General features: G+C 38.6%; 1 protein-coding gene across 8 annotated transcripts in view; it reads left to right on the plus strand.

Moving 5' to 3' along the window:
* Positions 1-12883: 12883 nt before the first annotated feature.
* Positions 12884-16566, plus strand: part of ABI2 (abl interactor 2) — a 108039-nt gene continuing 104356 nt past the window's right edge. For 6 of the 8 annotated variants that reach the window (XM_069578069.1, XM_069578070.1, XM_069578072.1 and 3 more), the window contains exon 1: positions 12931-13295. In XM_069578069.1, coding sequence (XP_069434170.1) covers positions 13179-13295 — 117 coding nt within the window. In that variant the 5' untranslated portion in view covers positions 12931-13178. Of the gene's footprint in view, positions 13296-16566 lie in introns of all 8 variants that reach the window. The other 2 variants (XM_069578076.1, XM_069578074.1) reach the window with 2 other exon arrangements.

Raw genomic sequence — 16566 nt, forward strand, 5'->3', positions numbered from 1 at the left:
AATAACGTTTTCTACAACTGAGACATTACTGTTCTCACTCAGAAGGAAATACAGACTTGCCAATTTTTTTCCTCCCCTTTTTCTCTTCTCAGATATTGTTATTCTTTTCAGCTTTAAAAATGGCCTTACTTCTCCATCCATTCTATCAAAACAGTTATATATTAATAAACTCAAGCTGCTAAAGTCAAAACATAATGTAGGTATTACAGTGAGCACTTAAAAAAATAAAATTACTCCACTAGCCTAAGAAAAATTTTTGATATAATTAAGTTGAAATTGGGGTGGCATTTTACCTTTTAAGAGGGCATTTTAAGAATCTTTGTTGTCGTTTTTGGACTCTGAGGGAAACATTAACATTCTTCTCTGAAGACGTCTTGATTTTTTTCTTCAGATCCATAAAAAGTACTGTCGCCTGTTATAAAATGTACTTTTCTTTTTCACATGTGGTTATGTTGACAGATTGAAAATTGCTTAAAAAAGTACAATTCTGCTGAGTGTATAAAAGTGAAGACATGGCCAGTAGAATCAAGGAGTCCTTTGGGAGCTTCGAGAAGACAGCTACGAGAGAAACAGACACTGTTTCAAGGGTGGGTTTTGATAATGCCAACAAAATGATGCTAGTGGCCTTGTTTTCCAGTCCCGCACCTGTTTCCTAAGTTCCTGAGACCAGTGATGAAGGTAGAAGGGGAGGAGTAGGGGGAGGAAACAAAGCTGTTACTGTTCCTGCAGAAGCCAGAAACCCGCACGGCCAGCAGGGCTCCATACAGTGTTGCTTTGAGTGTGGTAAGTGACCTGCACTGATAAAAAGGAGTGAGACCCAAACTTGCTGGAAGCAGAGCATGGGACTGGAGAAAGCGTTTGTTACCAACCAGCTTCTTTATATACCCACCTCATTTAGTCCTTAGAAAGTGACTAGTTGCTAGTGGGACTAACTTGAGGTGGGTGAACCTAGAGCCTATTACACAGAGTGAAGTAAGTCAGAAAGAGAAAATCAAATATTGTCTATTAATGCATGGAATCTAGAAAGATGTTACTGATGAACCTATGTGCAGGGCAGCAATGGAGACAGATGTGGAGCACAGACGTGGGACACAGTGGGGGTGGAGTGGGTGGGATGGACTGAGAGAACAGCATGGAAACATATCCATTACCAAATGTAAAACAGACAGCAAGTGGGAACGTCCTGTGTGACAGGGAGCTCAACCCAGGGTTGTGTGACAACCCAGAGGGGTGGGATCGGGTGAGAGATGGGAGGTGTGTTCAGGAGGGAGGGGCCGTAGGGAGGGGGCTGATACTTGCTGATGATATATGGCAGAGGCCAATGCAATATTGTAAAGCAGTTGTCCTCCAATTAAAACAAAAAATAGTTCTTCATTCTTGCAAGAAGAAATAGAACTGTGTATGAAGATAGCAAATACCAGCTAAGAAACTCTGAAAGATCTAAACTTCAGATTATCTTAATATTGTCAGTGGGGTATAGAGGGGTTTTGTTCTTAAGAGAGAAGCAGTAGTTTCAAATGATGTACAGTTTATAGAAGAGCAATGTAACAGAGGTATTAAAAGAACTCTCAAAACTAATACTGCCAACTCAATTGCCATTTGTACAGCTGTTTAAGTTTTTTGCCTGTTCGCACATACGTATATTTTTACCCATTGTGGTCAGAACAACATGGTCTACTTTTTGTTTAATACATTTTTAACATTTTCTTTTGTTACTTCATTTTTGTAAGGTCTTGTTTGAGGGGGGTAGACTTTGAAAGTAGAAATTAATTTTATGTTTGATTTATAGAATTTTATGGATAATTATAAAATTTGAGCTTGAAGCAATTTTTTAAAATATCCAGACAATAAACAAAAAGGCAGGAAATGACATTCCTTCTTCCAGTGTGCTTCCCATTCAGGCAGTTTATGGTTTGGTGGCTGTCTTTCTTCAGATGAGAAGCAGATCTTGTTATAGCATGGAAAACGTGCCAGGAGTAAATAAATCACAAATAATCCTGTCTGGTAGTTTTTAAAAAAAAAAAACTTGGTTTTATGTATGTCTAAAATACTTGCAAATTCTTGTTTTAATTTTTAACACTTGATGGTAAAAATGAAACTGTTACCCTACCATGGTAACTATCATGGATAAAGTTGTAAGGTACCTGTCTCCAAATGGCAATCAGTAAATGTTTTTGAATAAATGAATGAAATCTTTATTGAAGTTTTCTATGCACATATAGGAAATTATTAAAGGTACTTAATAGTTGATAAAGAAAACCAAACTACTTCTAATACTAATAGTACTTTGTGATATGTATTGCTGAAAGTATTTAAGAAGATGTTTTATGGACATCTTTCAGTGATGTCTGTATTAAGTGTGAACATAGATTTATAATCAGCTATAGTTCTACAAAGTATCAACCAGAATAGTTGGTAAGCAAGGAGACCTTTGTTCCTCTATATCTTATCATCAGATTATCATTAAACTAGAAAATATGTAAGGATCAGAGTTCTTTATTATGTTAGCAAGAGCATTATTTCCCAAAGTGTCTCATGGTACCCTATCCTCTGAGATACTCTGAGAAAAAGTTTCCTTGATCATATTCATTCTCAGATTGTGTATGCATGTTCTTTCTCAGACAGCTGTAAATGCATATTATACTGGAAGAGCTGAGAAGTTCTAATGTAAGGAAACCTATTTTAGCTTGATGTAACACTGAATGTTCCAAATGTATTTGATGAAGGTACCCCTTTACAGGTTACGCCTATTATCCTGAAAAACTGGTGTTTCATGGAAATGTAGTGTTCACAGAACAGAACCCTTTTTGTCCAAAGTGATCTATATAGACAAGTAGGAACATCTGTCTTTGCTAGTTCTTTAATCTGTGCATGGTCCAGAAATTCTCCAGGCTAGGAGTGACCTAGTCATTCCAATTCACCTGAATTCCATATTCTCTCACTCCCTTACCTCTACTATGTTTCCTTGTTAGAGCCCTTGTACTCTACTGACTCTCTCCTCATGACTTCCATTTCTGTCTAGAGACTGTGAACCATTTAGTCAGGCAACATTTTTTATTGGTCCCTTCCTGTATGCCAGATCTTATGCCAGATGCTAGGGATATAGCAGTGAGCCAAACAGACATGGAACTTACTGTGCTCTCTGTCTTCTGTGCTTCACCCCAGGAGGAAGAACCCCAAAATCTCATGTGCCAAAGCTTAACTTCCTAGCACTTGAGTTCTCTAGGTCCTTGGTTTGGAAGCAACTCAAAGACCCTTCAGGTTAGTGGCTGAAAGGGGCAGAAGAAGGAACTTGCAGCTGACTACACGACAAACAGAAGGCTTCCATTACAGGTACAAGGAGGGAAGAAGGGCAAGGAACTGTTGGGAGTCAAACCATTATTTTTGTTATTTTTAGTTCATGAGCAAGAGAATTAAACTACATATCTTACCAAGGAAAACTGTCAACATTGATGATGAACAGGAATAATGGAGATCATTTAGAGTGAGAAGAAACAAAGCTAGGAATTGGTTTGACTAGGTTAAACAGAGATTTTTGTCCAAATTTCTATGACTTGTTCAATTATACTGTATCACTAAGTTGTTTATCTTTTATGATTTGTTGTTTGTATTGCAAGGTCATCAGCTAATAGATAATTAATTTTTAGAGCTTAAAAGGATATTGTAGAGATTATGTGGTAACCTGCTCACAGTTTAAAATTTTGGAGGGAGAAGCCTAGAGCCTCTGGGAGTAGAAGAGTAATATTCTTGGGCTTTCATTTTGGATTTTCTTAATAGCTTCAGATAGCTTTCTGAAGACGGGTGCTTAAGTCAGTGCTGCTGTTATATTCATAGGGATTTTGTTAAGCTTTCAAGGAGGTGTAGATTCAGAAGGAATTGGGAAAAAATTTTTTTAATATTCTTGATGCAGAGGCTTTGAGGGAGATGCAAATGTGTTTTGAATGTTAAACTTACTTAGATTTAAAAATACATATCTTCAAGCAAAGTTGCCATGACAACCTTTCTTAATGTGTGTATAAAATTTATGTGTCTCTGAGATTTTCATCTTTCCCAATACAGGGTTTAATCACAAGAATTGGGCACTGTGGTATATTTCTAGCTAGATGATGACCTGTGAGAATTATGTAATTTGGGGAAATGCAAATCAAGTATTACAGCAGTTGTGTAGCATGGTGATCCCACCAAGGTAAATTTCACCTTGTTCTCTCCATGATCAGAGATTGATCTGGCTTGAAATCTAAGCTGAAATTCTATATGCAGATAGAACCATGTGTCTGTTTTGAGTTTCTGTTTTGTTGTATTTAGAGGATTTGTAGGAGAGCCCTTGGAGGTGTGGGAAATTTTGTACTAAATCTCTTGGATAACCACCCAAACTGATCCTGTCTCTTTGGGATCATTAAATCTAATCCATAGTTGATAGCATAAGTTGACTCAGAACCACAAGAGACATCTCTGCAATGGCCAGGCATGTGCACACAGATACCACAGAGACTCCTGGCCTGAACTCCAATCCAGCAATGCTGAGAGATACTATTATCAGACCTCTTCACTTCCTTTTACTTCACTTCAGATATTTGTCTGTCAGACTCTCTTTTGCATGTCAGGGGCCAGGAGAAGACTGCTAGGATTTTGGACACCCAAACTTTGGAAGAAAGGAATTCTCATCCTTAGTTCGGGAAATACGAATTTATTTAGCAATGGAATAAGGAGGTGATCACTGGTGCCTTTTAGTAACTATGACTTGAACTTAACTCTTAACATGGCTACTTGAGATTTTGAGATGTTTGCAATAGAGCTGTTATGTTTTATATTTTAGTTTTTCTGTAGCACAGTCAAGAACCCTTGAAAGTAATTAATTAAGGTGAGGTTAGAAGTATCATCTACTAATGTGCTGGCTTTGATTTAGTCTTACAGACTTTGTAAAACTATGTTACATTTAAGAGAACCCATGGATATGTTCTAATCCAATACCCTTATAAAAGGGGAAAATCAAAGCTGAGACAACTTATTTTATATGAGAGTTTGCCCATACTAGTACAGTTTTTTTTTTTTTCAAACTTTTTCCAAATGTGATTTCCTTTTGATTTTATCTTATTCCCTAAAGGATGAATTTGAAACCAAGGAAAGGACCCCTAAACAAAAACCACCTAATTTAGTATACTATGCTTTTGATAACTGGGAGAAACAGGATAATAGTCTCCTAAAAACAAACACTTAAAAACAGTTGTCCTATCTGTGAATGGGACATGCTATGATATTTATAAAGGTTTGGGGGTTTATTTTATAAGAGGCACAATCAGGGCCAGCTACATAATTTGTATGCTCAGTGCAAAATGAAAGTGTGGGGTCTAAGCTGGCGATGAAGTCAATCTGTCCTCACATGAGTGTGCTCCTGTAACCCGTGGTTGATGAGAGGGTGACCCCCAAGGGATTGAAGTCCCCATGCTGGGACAGTGTTGTTTATCTGAAATGGGATAGGCAAAGAAGCCCCATCTGGTGAAAATGCTGTGGTGTGGCCAGCCCAAGGCAGACATGACTTCTTGCCCTGCCTCAAGATTGCAGAGCAAACTGCTTGCTGGATCCCAGCCCTCCCCACACCTGCTCCCAGGCCCCCCACTGGAGGGTGACATGGCAGAAAGTGGGCCTCCCTCATTAGCTCTCCTGCTAATGCAGTCTTACTGCTGCTCCGGGTAGAAAGCAGCCATGGTAATTAATGGGTGGGGGTGGGGGGAGCAAGGCCAGACAAGGTCCAAAGCACCAGGAAGCTGGTAACAGAACATGTCTAGGGAGGCAAGGAAGTAAGCTCTAAGTCCCTAGTATATACTCCAGGGTCCCATTGGACTTCATTTACAAAAGACAAATTCACAAGTAAAATGTGAGAATTTCGCGTCAGTGCCCTCTCAGTGTTATACCCCAACATGGGGTCCTTCTGAGCAGTGGGCTTCTGAGGGACTGCACTGGTTGCAGCCCATGAAACCAGCCCTGGGCACATCTCACCTTATACATCATTGAACTGTGACTCAGTGGTTTTTGAGCACTGCGTTTTCTGGTTTATGCCAGTCATTCTTGCAAATACCCATAAATGTCTTTTTTATGATTTATCCTCAAGCGATTCAAGCCTCTCTAGGATATCTTAAAATTATTTACAAAATAAGCAACAAATAGATGCCAAACATAAAAGCAATTTCATAATACACATTTTTATTAAAGTTGCAAAATGATCCAGTACACTAATAGTGGATTAAATCCTAAATCTTAAGCCTCATATAAACTCCTGTTTTCCCATATTTTAATCATAATTGCCAAACATTTTGTTCTGCTGGAAGATAAAGTGGGATTTTTCCCCTGAAATAATCAACATAAAACCCTATGAAATATTTCAATGATATGAGTCATTCACTTATTCATATGGTTGGACATCTAGATAATAGGAATAGATAATAGGAATCTGTGAGAAATATATTGTTAATTCCCGTGGAGGAGGAAGTAAGAAATCCTACCAATGTATTTTCAGTGTAGTTAAATTCAGCATTCTTTTCCATTTAAAAATACCAAAATTATTCTCTTCTAGTCTTTTCTTTCCAAGAGGCTACATAAAATTACTTTGACAAAGAGAATCATGAGTCACTTTTTTGCTGTTAACCGCTTTTACATTCCATTTCATGAACATAGCAATCATGAACAATATTCTTATTCTTAGCAACCTTGTGCTACACATGAGTCTTGTTAACAGATACCATGATGTTTAGTTAGCAGTCTTGTCAAAGTATAACCTATTTGTTTGCAATATTACTGAAACTGACAAGTAATATTGTTGTAAAAAAAAGTTAGCAGCTTTGGAAATTATACATGCTTCTGTGAATATTCAATATACAGGTTCTAATGGTATTAATGCATAATCAGAAAAACTGGTACCTTTCAAACTCTTAGCAATTCATGTTATTAAGGGAAGTATAGTTATCAGTAATAAAAACCTAGTTAGTACATTTTGAGACTTGACACTCTATAAACCTTTAAGATAAAATGTGAACAAAAGTAGCTAATTTTAGAAATCCAGTTTTTGTGAACTGATTGGTTATATGTTCTGCTATGGGAAACAATGATCTGTTTTATGCTTTAGCTCTGAAATTTATGTTTCTCCTATGGGGGGAGGGAATATGTAAAGCCAGTTTCAGTGGAAACTAAAGATTTGAGGAATTTGTATTCTTCAAAAAATACCTTTCAAGATCAATTACCTACTCCATTGGTTATATCTATACACAGAGATATATTATGGAAGAATTTCAGGTTTATATTGTCCATTCTCATGATTTAATGGGAAAAAACATCTTATTTTTCACAGGGGAGGGAGCTATTTTGTGGTCTATCACAGGAAACTGTTAGGATCCTAAATATTTAAATATAATCCTTTCAGGTTTTATCTTGGAGTATATGTTATTTCTTCTCTTTCTAAGAGTAATTTCTTCTTGAAAAATGCTTTTATTGGGTGTCAGGTAGTATGAGGGGATTATTGTTGATTTTGTTAGATTTGCTAACAATATTGTGGTTATGTGGCAAAATACCCTTATTTTTTTGGAAATTTGTAATGAAGCATTTAGGAGTTAAATGTCATGATTACTATAATTTTCTTTAAAATTCTTTAGCATAAGAATAATATTTTATGAGTTAAAATAGAAGCTATTTGTTACATCTAGTCAGTGGATATTTGTGTTGTAATTACACCATTTTCCATACTGTATATTTGTAATTTCCAAAGTAGACAAAAAATGACTTTCAGTACAAATGAAAATATATGTTTGAGAGTTGGGGACTACTGACTTCCTGAAAATGGGAGGGGATTTTTTTATTCTTATAGACTAATTTTGGAGAATTATTCTTTCCAATCATTTTTAATTTATTTCTTAAAATGTGCATTCATACAGTTACAAAGCATGGGAAACTCTATTATAGAGTAAGGCTTTAAGAAAAATAGTTTGGTAACACTTTAAACCATTAAATAAATATCCCTAAAATTGAGACCAAGATTTAAATAACTAAAACTGAGACCAAAATTTCATATGATAAAGTGTGCCTAAAAATATAAGGCTTAGATCCCAGTCATTTATTTTTTGATTACATATAGAAAATTTGTTTCAAAGATTTAATATGTTCAAATTATATGCACTTGGTATTAAAATTTCCAGTGTCTTAAATTTGATTAAAACTGTAAATATATATATATGTGTATGAACATATTAATCACTGATAACTATTTTTCTTGTTAGGAAGTAAGAATGGGAACTAAGTTAACCATGTCATTGCTTGAGTAAAAAACTCTGCTTTGCATTTCTCCTGGTTATTACTATAATATATCAAATTATATTACTGTAATAAATCCCTATTTGATACTGTAATATATCAAATAGAATTTAATTACTTAAAAAGGAATTCTTTTAAATTTCATTGAAATATATATTCATTGAATTGTATATGCACATATATATCAAGTATTGCCTGATAAAGTTATATAGTAGCCAGAAAACTAGTTTTGAGATTCTCAAGGTAAAGAAAGAAAACAGTCCAAAGTATCTTCATGAAGAGTGCTTCCCTGGTGGCTCAGCAGTAAAAGAATCCACCTGCCAGTGCAGGAGACACAGGAGATCCATGGAGATGCAGGTTCGATCCCTGGGTTGGGAAGATCCCCTGGAGAAGGAAATGGCAACCCGATCCAGTATTTTTGCCTAGGAAGTCCCATGGACAGAGGAGCCCAGTGGGTTACAGTCCATGGGGTCATGAAAGAGTCAGACCTGACTTAAGTCACTCAACAACAATAAATCTTTATGAAGAAGGATGATATTCTTATTTAATAGTTTCCAAACATGAGAAACGCTGGGCTGGAAGAAACACAAGCTGGAATCAAGATTGCCGGGAGAAATATCAATAACTTCAGATAGGCGGATGACACCACCCTTATGGCAGAAAGTGAAGAGGAACTAAAAAGCCTCTTGATGAAAGTGAAAGAGGAGAGTGAAAAAGTTGGCTTAAAGCTCAACATTCAGAAAACGAAGATCATGGCATCCGGTCCCATCACTTCATGGGAAATAGATGGGGAAACAGTGGAAACAGTGTCAGACTTTATTTTTTGGGTCTCCAAAATGACTGCAGATGGTGATTGCAGCCATGAAATTAAAAGATGCTTACTCCTTGGAAGAAAAGTTATGACCAACCTAGATAGCATATTGAAAAGCAGAGACATTACTTTGCCAACAAAGGTCTGTGTAGTCAAGGCTATGGTTTTTCCAGTGGTCATGTAAGGATGAGAGAGTGGGATTGTGAAGAAAGCTAAGTGCCAAAGAATTGATGCTTTTGAACTGTGGTGTTGCAAAAGACTCTTGAGAGTCCCTTGGACTGCAAGGAGATCCAACCAGTCCATTCTAAAGGAGATTAGTCCTGGGTGTTCTTTGGGAGGAATGATGCTAAAGCTGAAGCTCCAGTACTTTGGCCACCTCATGCGAAGAGTTGACTCATTGGAAAAGACCCTGATGCTGGGAGGGATTGGGGGCAGGAGGAGAAGGGGACGACCGAGGATGAGATGGCTAGATGGCATCACTGACTTGATGGACGTGAGTTTGAGGGAACTCTGGGAGTTGGTGATGGACAGGGAGGCCTGGTGTGCTGCAATTCATGGGGTCGCAGAGTCGGACACAACTGAGTGACTGAACTGAACTGAAACATTTAAGGTAAAACTAGGAAGTTCCGTTGTGTTTAAATGAAACAGATGGTATTATTCTTTAGGTGCCATAAATGTTATTTGTTCTCTAATCTTTAAAATGTATGAGAAAATACAATAATACTAAGTACTAATTAATACTCAGTGCTATGGATTTTAGGCTGGTAGGTTGATGTCATTTAAAAGTTTCTGTTGTTTATTGTTTAGTTGCTAAGTCATGTCTGACTTTTTGTGATCCCATGGACTGTAGCCATCCAGGCTTCTCTGTCCATGGGATTTCCCAGGCAAGAACCCTGGAGTGGGTTCCGGTTTCCTTCTCCAGGGGATCTTCCCTACCCAGGGATCGAATCTGTGTCTCCTGTGTCTTCTGCATTGGCAGGCAGATTCTTTACTGAGCCACCTGGGAAGAGAGACTGATAATCTGGAGAAAAAAAGATTTACTGATGAGAGCATTGTTTATGATGAATTATGTCAGTGATGTGCAGGAAGAATCTGAGGGGAAAGTCGGAAGTGAATGGACATGTCTCCTAGATGTAAGAGAAGCAATTGTAAACTTCTCAGTTAAGCAAATTTGTTTATTTAGAACCCATACTTTAAGGCAATATATTATTGTGCTTTACCTTAATTTTCTCATTTAGGAGTGATATACATCCAGAGAATTCCACAGTATCTTTATTTCAGCAGAAGAATTTGACACTTTTTCACCAGTTAAGTGATCATGATGAAATATTTGATAAATGTGAGTCCTTTGAGGTACAATCACAACTGGCCCAATTCAAGGTATATTGATTGTGGCTCTGACCAACTAAGTGAGCCTTATTTGGGCCAAGCCATTAGGCCCTCTTCTTGGCCTTGATTTATTCAACATTCTTATTAAAGGCAATAATGCATTCCAAAGTCTTGCTTATTAAATCTGTAGAAGATGTGAATCAAGATTATTTCAATAGATGGTAATGAGGATTTAAATTTGGTGAAAAGTCAAGGCACAATTAATTGGAAATAAATATTAGGACCTGCCATTTGATTTAAAAAAAATCAACTGCACTCAGCATGACTGGGTTAATATATTAAAAAATCTACAAAATTTTAAATGCTTACTTTGAATCAAATTGGTGATAAAATTGCTTAAAAATGTTATCTTGGGCTGCATTAATAAAAGTGTTCTTTCTGATTTGGGGAGATAATAGCCATACTGGTCTCTTAGAAAAATAATCCATGCTCATTTTGGAAAAACTTAACGAGGAGCAAGAACAAACGCCCTACAATCCCACCAATTATATATGCACACTGATGCATGTAATTTTTATAGATTTTGTAGTTGTGTTTTTTACTGAAATGACCTTGGTGGCAACAGAAGTGTGTATCTATGTTCTTTGATCCTTAGATTTTGCTGAATATTAAAAGGCCTTCTCTCCATAGAGAGTCCCAGTTAGGCCTTCATAGCCAGAAGGGCAGTTTCAGTGGCATCACCTGGGAGCTTGTTAGAACTATAAATGGGGGCAGGCCAACTGGTTCAGAAACTGTAGTGGTTTGGCCTAGCACTTCTGTGTTTTAACAAGCCCTGCAGGTGATTCTAATCCAAGGAGAAGTTTGAGAACTGACCTGAGTTTAACCCTTTGATTTTTCAGTTATGGAAGCTAAAATCTGAAGAAGCTGTCACAAATTAATTTGAGAAAGTACATACTAGAATCTTTCAGTGATTCCTAGGATGATGAGTCAGCCCTCTGGGGAGAACTGTTTATTGGGCTAATTACTAAGCAGTACTTGAAAGAATGCCAGGTGGAAACAAGTGATGGGGGAGAGTGTTTAGCATTTCACTTAGCCTGGTGGACATCTTACAGCTCAATAGTAGACTTTGATTCATTGAAATTAAGTCTAAAAGAAAAGTTTGCTTGATCTAATAATGTTAAGCAAGTTTATGTGCCATCTAAGTAACTACTCCATTCCATCACTAAGGCTAATGAATATCTCTAGAGTGTGACCCTAGAGCTCTCATTTTAAAAGCACCTCACACTTAAGTTTGAGAACCACTAATACAGAAGATATCTTAAGTGGTTAAGAATAAAACCAGTCAGACTGGAACATTTTCAGTATCCTTTAACTTGGGTTACACAGAAAAAACTCAAAACAATTTGCTAATGTGTATATCAAAAAGCCAATAAAACAATAGGAAAGCATTAAAGTGATTTGAGACAGTAATTTCCTCATTATCAGGGGAGAAAAAAAAGGAGGGGCAAAATCACTAGGCGGGCCAAGAGATCACAAATACAAGACTTGAAATAATAGATCTTGCTCTAAACTGCAAAGGCTCTAAACTGCAAAGGCTTTGACAAAAGCTTTGACTTTCCATGGTACAAATAAAGGTCATGGACTTTATAATATCTCAGCAGTTGTCAGAAATTTCAGTTTTTAAAAGTTACATGTGTGGAGTAGTCAGATTTAGGGGAAAAAAAAATATACAATACAGAATAGTAACTGCAAGACCAAAATGGTCTACCTTGAATTTTTGTGGCATTTAACGTTTTCCAAGGTGCTTTCATATAAACTTTTATTTTATCCATGTAATAGCCCTGTGAGGAAGGAAAGTACCAGCAAAATCGTTTTTTAAACTTTAAATCCTTAGTAGATGAGGAAAATAGTTGATAGACTCAGGAAAGTGATAAAAACGATTGTCACTGAAGAGTAGCATAGAGCAAGTGGGAAAAGCTGAAGGCCAGAGGATGGGCAAAGGAGAAAAGAACCGAGGCTAACCTGGCAGGGGAAACTGTTGATTGGCAAACAGGTGCAAAGAAGCTGGAGGGCAGGAAATTTGGGATTAGGAAACTGAAATTTATTTATCCAAAGAGGATGAATACGGTCAAAGATGAGAAAAATTAAAAGTGGGGCGCAGTTAAAGCTGCATGGGAGTTCAGTGGGGCTAATATTATCCCTCAGGCCCACTACATAGGGTTGGGCCCCAGGTTGAGGATAACGCCGAGGAAAGTCGCTGAAGAAGCGGGCGCGAAGACCGCAGAGCCGGGTGGGCGTTCACGCCGGACTAACAAAGGCCGCGGGGTGCACTGCCCCAGCCACGCATCCTGCGGGGGCCGAAGGGTTAACCGCGCGCTCAACTCCCGCGCGCATCCCGGCCCCCACTCCCGCGGTCGCTAGGAGACGCCGGATGTGGGGGAGGGGCGGGCGGCGCGACCAAGGGTGGGAACCTTTTTCGGGCTCCCGGGGGTGGAGGGAGAGGAGCGCGCGTGCGCGCGCCGGGCCGGCCGTCGCCGCGGTGACCGTCCTCCGAGTCCATCGGCTCGCGCCCCGCCCCCGTTCCCGCTGCCCCCTCCCCTGTCGCGCGCTCAGGGGGTGTTTCTCGCTCCTCCCGGGTTGCCGCCGCCGTCGCCTCGGCTCCTCCTCTCCTAGTCTTGGGTTTCCCTGGCGCTACTGCCGCCGCTGCCTCTGCGGTCTGTATGAGGAGGAGGATGTGAAGATGGCGGAGCTGCAGATGCTGCTGGAGGAGGAAATCCCGGGGGGCCGCCGGGCCCTCTTCGACAGTTACACGAATCTGGAACGGGTGGCCGATTACTGCGAGAACAACTACATCCAGGTGCGACGCATCTGCCGGCCTGGGCGTGTTGGGCCTCTGGCTGCTGAGCGGCGCGTGGGGGACCCCCGGCCCGGGGGCCTCGCGCCTGGGGGCGTAGGGCACACGGGGCCGAGGCCGCAGCAGGGACACAGTGCAGCTGAGCCCCCATGCAGGGGTAGAAGCAGGGTGGGAGCGGGAGAATGGGTGAGAATTCTCCGGTTGGAGGAAATTGTAGCTTTCAAGCATTTTTCAAAAGCCGTGAATCAGTTCTCGGTGCGGGGTGTGTGTGCGTGTGTGTGTCCCCGCCTCCTCTCTTCCCTCGGCCGCCTCCGCAATCGGTGCCGGTCAATTTTCGCGATGGCGGAGGAGGCGGAGAGTGGCATTTTCTATTTGACAGAATCCTACTCCCCCATATGGCAAGGATTTGGGGTTTAATGGGTCGCCCCCAATCTCTGGAGGATTTTTGAGGCGCTATATTGCTGCAAAGTAAAATGCCGTAGCTTTATATTCATTTGAATGTATCAAAAGCTCAGCGTGGTTTTTTTGCCTTGTTTTTAGGTTCTAACTGAGGATACAGTATAAGAGCAGCTGTCCCCCTTGTTGGAAGTTAATGCCAGTTTTCTTCTCTATGGAGAATGAGAAGCTGCATGATAATGGTTTATTCCCTTCTGCCACCCGCCTCCAAGCCCGTTAGAAATAGCTAATTTGCCTGCAGGGAAATTTTTTTGTGATTATCTTTCAGAGAGAAATGGGAAATAATTCTCACGGTTTAAATTTTCCGTGATGGTTGGTTTGGCATCGGGACTCAGTGATAGCACTGTATGTTTGTGTATGAAGGCGGGGGGTATTGGGTGAGATGAAATTGAGCCTCTTCTGGAAGAAGCAAGATTATGTGATTAAAAACAATTCTTTTTAAAAAAATATTTGAAAGGATAGTTTAAGATGCACAGTTTGCAAAGTCAGCATCTTTTGTTTTCTTTATAGCTTATTCTGAATCATAGGTTCTACCTCCATCTTTTCCCTTCCCATTTAAATTCTCTTGGGATATAGGTGGAAATGGAAGCAATGTGTTAAATTGTTCCTTCACTATGGCCTTTTTTCCTTCTCCCACCTCCATCTCTCCAGGCATCTTTCCTAACATCAGCTATATTGGGAAGCATTCTCAAGTCTTGGTGTGAACCAAAGAAAAAAAAGGTGTTAAAATTTATAGGTTCATAAATTTTGTAAGGATCACATGGTTAATCAAGGATAGTGTTGTAAGATATTACTTGATTAGACATATCCTGAGCACTATATTTTCTTGTATGGAATATTTGTACTGGTGAATGAATCAGACATAATCCAAGGCTTTTCCCTCCAAAGAGAAAGTTGAAAGTATGGCCAGCAGGAAAAGATAGAGTGTGTCTTGGGTCAAAGGCTCATATAGACAGTACAGATGTCCATATTCATGGGGTGCTTTGCTGATACTGAGTGTGGTAGGAGAGAGTAAAAGGTTGAGATGCTTAGTTTTCACTAAATATATTTGAAAGTGTAATATGGCCTGGCATTGTTAAGAGTTGATAGGTAGCTAGTGTCTACAGAATTTCATTGTATAGTTAGTGGGAAGGCTGATCTTTAGCAGATGAATTCCATTTTGAGCGTCAGTTTATATTCTTAATGGGCTGCAGGTGGGAAGAAGGACTGGAGGAAACTATGCTATCCTCACTCTGGAAATTCAGAGTCTCTAGGAGAGGCAAATTAAAAGGACTGAAGTAGTCGTTACAATTCCTTGTGCAACATATGGGAAAGAGTTACAGGTCTCAGAAGAGAAACAGGGTGGAAAGTGATTGGGTTGCAGTTATCACTGCTAATTTTTTTAAAAAAAGTTCTCTTTGTTTGGAAGATAATTTTTATTGTAATTTGAAGGTATAGTTCCTCTTAGGTTGCAGTTGTTACCTAAAGGTAAAAGTACCTGAGTTGATAAAGCTGAGAGAGTGAAGCGATCAACCATTGTCATCACTATATTTCTTGCGGTTCAAAGGAGAAGAATGTTGCTGCCATCATTTCTCTTAGCGGTGGGACTCAGAATTTAATGCGGTGTTTTAAAATTCAGAATATAAGTGCTGATTAATAGAAATGGATTTGGATTTTAAAATACCTTGTTTCTTCAATTTAGAACCTAAAATAGGTGCTATTAGGATCCAGTGGGTATATTATTGGCGTTCTCTCAACAGATGACAACTCGTACATGATTTGTTTGTAGTAAAGTTGATAGATAGAACATGGTGATAGTGGATTTGTGCTGACTCAGCTGCACATTTGGCTGGCTCTTCCTATAACCATCGAACTGACCAGCAGGGCTTCTGATGCAGCCTGTGACCCTGCAATAGATGCAAGTCAATTAGTGATCTGATGGTCAGGTTAGCTTATTATAGCAACATGTCCTAACCACTAGCTCAAGCTAACTTCACCTGACATTTTATTTTGTGCAAGGACAGTTTTTGCCTGTAAAGCAGGAAAAAGACATTTATTTATAGGTAACATGATAAGGTTCTTTGCTCAGCATCCTTAAATGCCTGGTTTTAGGCATGAGAATATAAAAATAAGATAAGAATATTCTAAATGTGGATTACATTTAGTATAAAAATAGAGGAAAGGAAGAAAAATGGTGGTGTCCTTCTGAAAAGGCATACTGTTTAAATTGTGCTTTAGAAATGTTATCTTTTGGCATTAAGAGTGATCAAATAGTGCCTGTATTAACACACACAAAATTACCGAAGGGTTTAAGTGGTAGTTTCCAAGGTTACTAGCCTAGTTTACATTATAAATTTAAAAATCATCTTTAATAAAAAGAAATTAGATGATTTTGTTTTATTTCAGTCTCTAGTAAAAAGTGATTGTCAAAATATTTTTCTAAAATGAGATGAAGAAAGTTTTTAACTACAATTTCCTCTCTTCCTGATTGACTATTTCTTTCCTGTAAAAAAAGGACTTTAGTTACTGTTTAATTTTTTGGAGGTATATAACACTTCAGTTTTTTCTTCATTTACAAACATTGATTCCTAATCTAGTAAGTGTCCAGAAACTTTTAAACTGTTTTGATTAACTTGGATCTATGTGTTTATAAATGAAGAACATTATAATAATATGGATTGCTTTAATGTTTTGGTAGATGAAATAAGATTACATTTTCACTTTGCTAAGGTAAGTCTGGAAAACCAACTTGTTCATTTTTATATTTTTCCTTTTGTTAGATAAAAAAAGTTACTGCTTTTTGTGAGTGATAATTCACATACATATATAGTAAAATCCC

This window comes from Ovis canadensis, chromosome 2 (assembly GCF_042477335.2).
Source record: "Ovis canadensis isolate MfBH-ARS-UI-01 breed Bighorn chromosome 2, ARS-UI_OviCan_v2, whole genome shotgun sequence".
NCBI classification, from domain to species: Eukaryota; Metazoa; Chordata; class Mammalia; order Artiodactyla; family Bovidae; genus Ovis; species Ovis canadensis.